At 42.4% G+C, this 7,500-nt stretch overlaps 1 protein-coding gene across 1 annotated transcript in view; it reads left to right on the forward strand.

Annotated features, from left to right (window-relative positions):
• The window catches only part of zmat3 (zinc finger, matrin-type 3), a 17,133-nt gene that overhangs the window by 1,015 nt on the left and 8,618 nt on the right, over positions 1-7,500 (forward strand). Inside the window, exons 2-5 of the mRNA XM_051376106.1 lie at positions 4,918-5,657; positions 5,732-5,872; positions 6,812-6,978; positions 7,276-7,379. Coding sequence (XP_051232066.1) covers positions 4,918-5,657; positions 5,732-5,872; positions 6,812-6,978; positions 7,276-7,379 — 1,152 coding nt within the window. The remainder of the gene's footprint in view (positions 1-4,917; positions 5,658-5,731; positions 5,873-6,811; positions 6,979-7,275; positions 7,380-7,500) is intronic.

Below are 7,500 nucleotides of genomic sequence, written 5' to 3' on the forward strand. Positions count from 1 at the left end.
AGCTGATGTCTGACTGTGATCTTGCATAGGCTGAGTGCAGGGTTCACTCTCATCTCACCGAGAATGGCAGTCAATCAAGTGCTGTATTGTCAGAGCAAGTGAAAAGAAATAGAAAGTGAATCGTCGCTGCTCCATTCACTCCTTATAGCCTTTTGCGCTGCTTGATCTGCACAGCTGATGGTGGCATGTGGCAATTACACAGTAAGTGTTTTCTTCACTGCACCTGCACGGTCGCTGCCAAAACAGGCATTTGGCTGCAGGTCTTGGGGACTTGAGGCCAGCATGTGTCAGAGTCATGTAGGTACACCACTGTCATCTTCACTCAGCCTCTGTCAGCCTACTCATTTTGCAAAGATGGCATCATTTGATTGAAGTTAGCAGAAGTTATTTTGACAAACTAATTAAGTCATCAAAAAAGTAAAGAAACAAAATGTTGTTTGTATATAAGTTTGATGATAATTTTCAATAAATCATCAATAAGTTATTCAGATATGCTTTATGTCCAGTGCTAGTTGTTTCCTATAAGCAGGGATAATCACTAATTGATATATTAATAGCAGCCCATTGCATAGGCCAAGAGAGGAGAATACAACTCACTTTATGTTTACGATTATGAATGACATTCGAAACCCTTCAGCGCTACTTAGACTTAAAATAAAAGTGGAAGCTAGGCTTTACTGTAATGGTACAGTAATATGTATCTGGTCTTTGCTGCTTTCTGCTCTCGTCCAGTGCCCAGTGAAGCAGATGGAATAAGTGCAGGAGGCATGTGCTTCTCATCGCTCCATAATTGATGTGACACAACACAGTATGGCAAGAAAAAACTCTAGAGGAAACGAACACTTGGCCTATTTAGAGATTCTCAGTGGAGGCCATGAGATGATCAGGCTCTAGGACAGTTTTTTTTTTTTTTTTGTGGCTTGGTTCGAAACCAGCAAACCGAGAAATCTTGAGTCCAGCTCAAAAAATTTGACCAACTTCGAATGTAGTTTCAAGTTCACCTACAACATTTCCCTCAAATATATCCACTGATCACTTGCTGCCTTGTGCTTCAGCAATATAACATAACATTAAGCCTAATTATGACTTAAACGTACGTGACGTAAAGTTGATCGTGTTCTCCCCAAAAACTCAAATCCAAAGCAACAAAGGTTTTTTTTTTTTTTACTTTGCAGCAAGGTCCACTGCTGTTGAACATGCACAATGTACTGCAGCTCTGTTGACTGCACTTTGTGGGACCTGGATCTGGGTCTCTGAGGAGGAGGACAAAACTGCCCTTGGCCTATCTAGCTCACACTGAACCAATGGAAAGATAACAACTAAAATGGAAGAGGCATCAATCTTCTCTTTATTATGTGCAGTGGTATAATTAAAGCTGTACTGTTGACTCTACTATGATGTTCTTGTGGGAGGATCTTATTTTTTTATCATCATAGAGTAAATGGTTGTTTTGGCTACCACAGTGTTGACGAAGAACTGTTCGTAATCAGCACACTCATAATGTTTTTGTGGCTGCTTTGGGGTTCTCTTCTGGATAACAAGGGTACATTTTGCTCTCCTACGCTGTCACCTAGGCTTAATAAAGAGTTATGGGACTGCGATTGTTAGAGTTATTAGTCAGTCATGGGCAATAACAGCAATATTTCCTCTCCTGCTAGAAAAAAAACAAATGTGCTCACAAATGTGATCAGAGTGTTGGAATTTAGCTTGTTTTCCCTTCAGAACCAATCAATCGTTGCTCACAGTGCACATCTTGGATCATAATAGGCTGTCAGAAGTTAAGACTATCAAAACAGAAATAAAGGTGGAGGTAAAATGTAAATACGATTTTATTTTATTTTTATTATTATTATTAAGTTGTTATAGTCAGTCCAGTCACACACATATATATATATATATATGTGCACATATATATGTAGTATGTATGTAGACATGTGTCAGAAAAGGTCCAGTGTGTAACATTTAGGAAGATCTATTGGCAGTAATGGAATATCATAGGTTTGTTTTTATTAGTGTGTAATCACCCGGAAATTAGACTCTTTGTGTTTTTGTTACCTCAGAATGAGCAGTTATTATCTACAGATGTTTCTGCAATAGCCCAGAACAGACAAACCAAACAGTGGCTCTAGACAAGGCCTTTCATGTAGTTTGAAGACTGAGCTGTATTCAAATGGTTGCAATCTGCAACTTCACCACTAGATGCCACTAAATCTTAAACGCTGGTCCTTTAAAGGTGGGTATGCCATTCTAGAGGAATCCAATACCATGACAAATACCACAACATAGAGCAGGCAACAACACAGCTAGTACAGTAATGTAACCAACCCTAGTTTGCCTAAAGTTGCTCCTGCTCCTAACATGTAGAAAGGACGAGACGGTTCCCCAGAACCAACACACCAGCTCAAGACAACAACAACATATCTTGGCAAACGAGGAAGTGAGCTGCATGTCCGTGGGTAAGTCATTTAAAGCCACCTGGCACACAAATCATGGCTGGAGTAGGGTTGCGTGATCCGCTTCGAGACACTTTCCAGTTCTGCGTACAACCACTGGATTCTTCCGAGCTGAACGGACAGCTTGCGGTCAGTGAGGAGATATTTGAGTTATAAAGAGTGTATTGGATTTGACTCGCATACCCAACCTTTAATGATAATATCAAGCAAAAAGGGTCAGCCGTCCTTTGTGCTTATAATTGCTGCTGTGGTGAGTTTTCCGGACTGCTGTTCAGGCTGTCTCAATCAGGGTTGAAGGGTCCTCATGGGGCTGCTGCTGCTGATGATGTGCAGTATGTGATTGGTGGATCTGGTTCTGGATGGTGTTAATAGTGATTGTTGAGCACTGAGAATGTGTCTGACTCAGCACCAGTGAAAAATAGGAATAACTGAAGCACCATCCTGCTGTATTGTAACACCTTTTGGGCCCTCTTTTAACCTTTTAATGGCTACAATATATCCATTTATTTTAACTTTTCATGTTTATTGTAACATTTCTGTCTTTACGAAGGCTATCATTGCTGTGATGAAGTGTTCAGTAGCAGGCTAAACAACGCTCACAATGCAGATGCATAGGGAAACTGATATTTACTTACATGCAACTGCTGCGTAATAGTACTTTATTAATGTATAGGCAACTCATCCAGCCCTGCTGAATCCTCCACAGTGTCATCTTGCAGTTGCCTGTAGTAAGGTCAGTGGCCTGTCCGGCATACCTTTCTCCTGAGGTCAGCCAGGCCAGGTGACAGACAGGCAGCTGGACAGACTAGACAGACGGACTGACAGCAAGCAGCAGTCGGAAACACAAACACTCTGGGGTGTTATTTTGGGTCCATGAATCACTGGCATTGGGCGTCCGATTGGATTCCATATAAAAGCTTCCAGCACAGTGAGTTTTGACACAGCTGTTGGCCTATTACTGACCTGACAAATTATATAGTTATATACTCACACACACACACATACACACACACACACACACACACACACAAAAATGGAGCATTAGAGTGGCACAAACGAACGCGCACAAATCAGGACAGTGCCTAATATAATGCTTTCTTTCTGTTTTGTTATACATACACAACCATGTCTACCATCTAACTACACACACACACACACACACACACACACACACACACACACACACACACACACACACACACATAAACTATATCAGCCTATTCGAGCAGTCACACTTCAGGCTGTGATCTCTTCTGTTCGGGGAAGCTTGAGGATTTTATTGTCACTGTCTCTGTTTGTGTGTGTGCACATGCATGCATGACTGCAGGCGCTGCAGGCTCGGCCTAATCTTTATGATGCCCACTGGAGTGTGAAGCTCCTCTGTCCGAGAATGTGTTTCCATTCACCCATCTCTTTACATCTCTTCTGCCTCCTCAGTGAATATGCCTTATGCCTTAGTGTCACTGTACATTGGTCATTGGAAAGTCCTTTTCGTTTGATGATCTGTGATGAGATAAAATCCACTGTCTGTAGTCTGTAGTATCTGAAGCGTTAGCAACAGTCTAAATCAATGCAAATCACATCTTTATTTTTCCAAGGCTGTTTACAGATTGACATGTTTGTCAGTAGGATATCTTAAAAACATATTTGCAGATTTCAGGTTAAATTAGGGCACTTTCTTTTTCATACAACTTCTGAACTGTGTGACTTAATTTTCTGCATTCTTTGCTTCAAGACAAATCCACCAGAAGAGATCATGCTCATGTCTCTCTTTGATCGGAATTTAATTTTCCACCACTCATCCTACGGATTACATCCCATCTTTGCCAAATTTTGATGAACCCCCTACTATTTTTCAAGCTGTATTTTAATGTAGACCCAGATCAAGATACAGAATAACAACATGGCTCTTACTACAAGATAGCCTATATGGTGGTGCCAGAAGAAAAGCAATTTGACATTTGAATGTCTGTATCAAATCCTTCTACAGTTACATTTTACTTTTTACTGGATAAGTGAAAGATTTGGCTTGCTGGTGGAGCTGAATGAAGTCAAGGAAAGTCAAAAAGATCATCAAACTCATTAGGATTCATCTTCTGTGGACCAGAAATGACAGTACAAAATTTCATGACAATCCATCCAATAGTTGTTGGGATATTACAGTCTGGACCGACCAACTGAAATGCCATGGCTTTTTCTTGCTTGCACTTTTTGAATGCTTTATAGTTTCCTTGAATATACAGTAGACGTACACCTTGATATGGCATGCAATAAAAAGGGTAAAATTGTATTTTCACAAGCTGAAATGGCATGAATGGCAATTGACTATATAATTCATTGTGTATTATTGTACTCAGGCACTGACGTCCTTGACTCCATCAAGGTTACTTTTTGAGTTCTTTGTAAGAAATGTCTTTGATTTGTAATATCTGTCTCTGTGTGTGTGTGCCTCTGGTGTCCACAGGCCCAGAGACCATGTTGAAGCCTCCTCTGAGTCTCTTCAGCCATCCCCAGCAGCCTTTCCATCACATGGACTCTCTGCACCAGCTGGGACCTCCGCCAATGGCTCCTACGCAGCCTCTCGGCCCACCACCCATGGCCCCTGCTCAGGCAATTGGACCCCCAAATATGGTTCCCCAGACTCTAGGCCCCCCTCCCATGACTGCTACTCACACATTAAGGCCTCCCCCCATTACCCCACCACACAGCTTAGGCCCCCCTCCAATGGCCCCAGCTCAGCCACTGGGTCCTCCACCAATGGCACACACAATGTTGCCCCCACCTGTAGATCACACTCAAGCAATAGTGCCTCCAACCATGGACCTCACACAGCCGTTGGGGCCTCCACCTCTCAACCATGCACATGCACTGGTGCCCCCACCCGTAGTGGCGCCTGGAGCCAACAGATACCCCCTCCCTCCCAGCCCACTGTCCTCCCCTCCTGCGCCGGGCCCAGACCCTTCACAGATGCCGCCAAGGCACCCAGGACCGGCCCTCATCCCAGCCCCAATGTCCTGCCTCATCCCTGGTCCTCTCTCGGGTCAGGCAGTCCCAGCCAGCGAGCAACCCCAGGATGAGGGCTCTCCGCTGGGGATGGAGGAGCAGGAGGACTCTCTGGGGCTGGGGGAACTGTGTAAACCACTGTACTGTAAACTCTGCAACGTTACCCTCAACTCCGCTCAGCAGGCACAGGCTCACTACCAGGTCAGTTGAAGAACACAATGTACAAAATATGCAATATGATACACAAATTTATATCTCCTTATCTATCTTTGTAGGGGAAGAACCACAGTAAAAAGTTAAGAAATTTCTACGCTGGCAGTCAACAGCCTCCAGCCATCAGGATCCCAGAAGTCCTTGAGGCAGCTGGCCAGACGTCCCTCAGCTCAGGATCCAACGACAGTGACGCAGGCAGACAGGTCAGATCCAAATTAGCAGCTCAGCATCAACCTACCTAGATGTTACAGTTTTAGTTGGGTAAGTGGGTGTACTGCTGCTGAAGTGGCCAATCTGATGATAGAGGTCGTTTTCCTCTGAGGAGGTGGTAGGGAACTGCAGAGTCACTCTGCTTGATTTGAACAGTGGAAACTCAAATCATCCACTCACGACTGAACAATTGACTGTCTCTACGTACTGCAGCTGCACTTTATAAGGAAAACATGTACTCCCTGTAAAACTCTGAATTTGTTTTTTTTTTGCTATCAGTGTTACCAATATTTAAAATTAACTTCAAATTAAAAGCTGGCAAAACCACCTTCTCTGCAACTGAACATGAGCGTTTATAAAAGATCAACAGGAAACAATGAGAAAGGGACTAAATTAAATAACAAGAGACAGGATGTCTAATTACTATTAGAGGATACAATTACTGTGAATGAAATTACTGAAGATAATAAAGTTCTAAGACTTTAACGCAGCTATAATCAGTATTTTTGCACATCAAATGACGTTGTGAAAGCAATGTGACAATGAGGGGTCCCTCATAGTGATGAACCTACAGAGAATTACCACATTAACACAGGCAGTTTTGTATTATATAAACCTGCAATTGCTATTTTTTACATTACCTAATGAGCCTTCAAGTATTAAAATGAACATAAGCTGCAAGTGTAAATGTTTTCCTAATTTTTTAAATATGTTAAACTAATAATATGACTATTTTGGGCTTGGTAGTGATTCCTTTCATGATTTAATAACCTTCATCAGTGTGTATTTTCCAGTGGAAAATCTTAAGAAGTTGCGCAAGAAATTCTTTTCCTCCTCCCACCGGACCTAACAATTTCTTTCTTCTCTTCTCACTGTTTACTTCTAAACTCCTCTCACCACAAACACTGCGTTGCTTTGTCCTGTGTCTGCAGGCGTTGTATAAGGGGGCGACCCGGGTGATCTTGGCCACAGAGAATGACTATTGTAAGCTTTGTGACGCCTCCTTCAGTTCACCGGCAGTTGCGCAGGCTCACTACCAGGGCAAGAACCACGCCAAGAAACTACGGCTCGCTGAGGCCCAGCAGAACTCCATTAATATGTAGGTTTAATTATAGAAAATGTTTGCAGTATACTGTATTTGAGTAATAAAGTCATATTTTGGCTGTAGACCTGAATTTAAACCTCCAATACGGTATAAAGTATGTGTCTCTAGATTAATTTATCCAAGTAACTGTCGGGTTTGACTTTCTCCCAATTATAAAGTTGTAGTTTAAGAAAAGCCACTACACTTTAACACATGGCTGGTTTTGGCTTTGTTAATTACTGAAGGAGCCGAACCTTTTTAAAGATTTTACTCACCCCCTGGGACCAAACTGAGGTGATTTGTCTGTTTCAGGGAAGGCAGCAATGAGGCAGCCCCAAGAAGAAACAGGAAAGATGGCAATGAGTACAGACTGGTGAAAAACCGCCGCAGCCCGCAGCTACCCGCTTCTATGCCAGGTAAGATATTTTAAATAAATAAATAGGAGACTTAAACACACAGAGACACTTACTGACTTGGACCTAGATGCAAATGATTTAAACTGTTAATGTTTAACTGTTAAAAGAACGGTTAAGATAT

Source organism: Dicentrarchus labrax, unplaced genomic scaffold (assembly GCF_905237075.1).
Source record: "Dicentrarchus labrax unplaced genomic scaffold, dlabrax2021, whole genome shotgun sequence".
Classification (NCBI taxonomy): Eukaryota; Metazoa; Chordata; class Actinopteri; family Moronidae; genus Dicentrarchus; species Dicentrarchus labrax.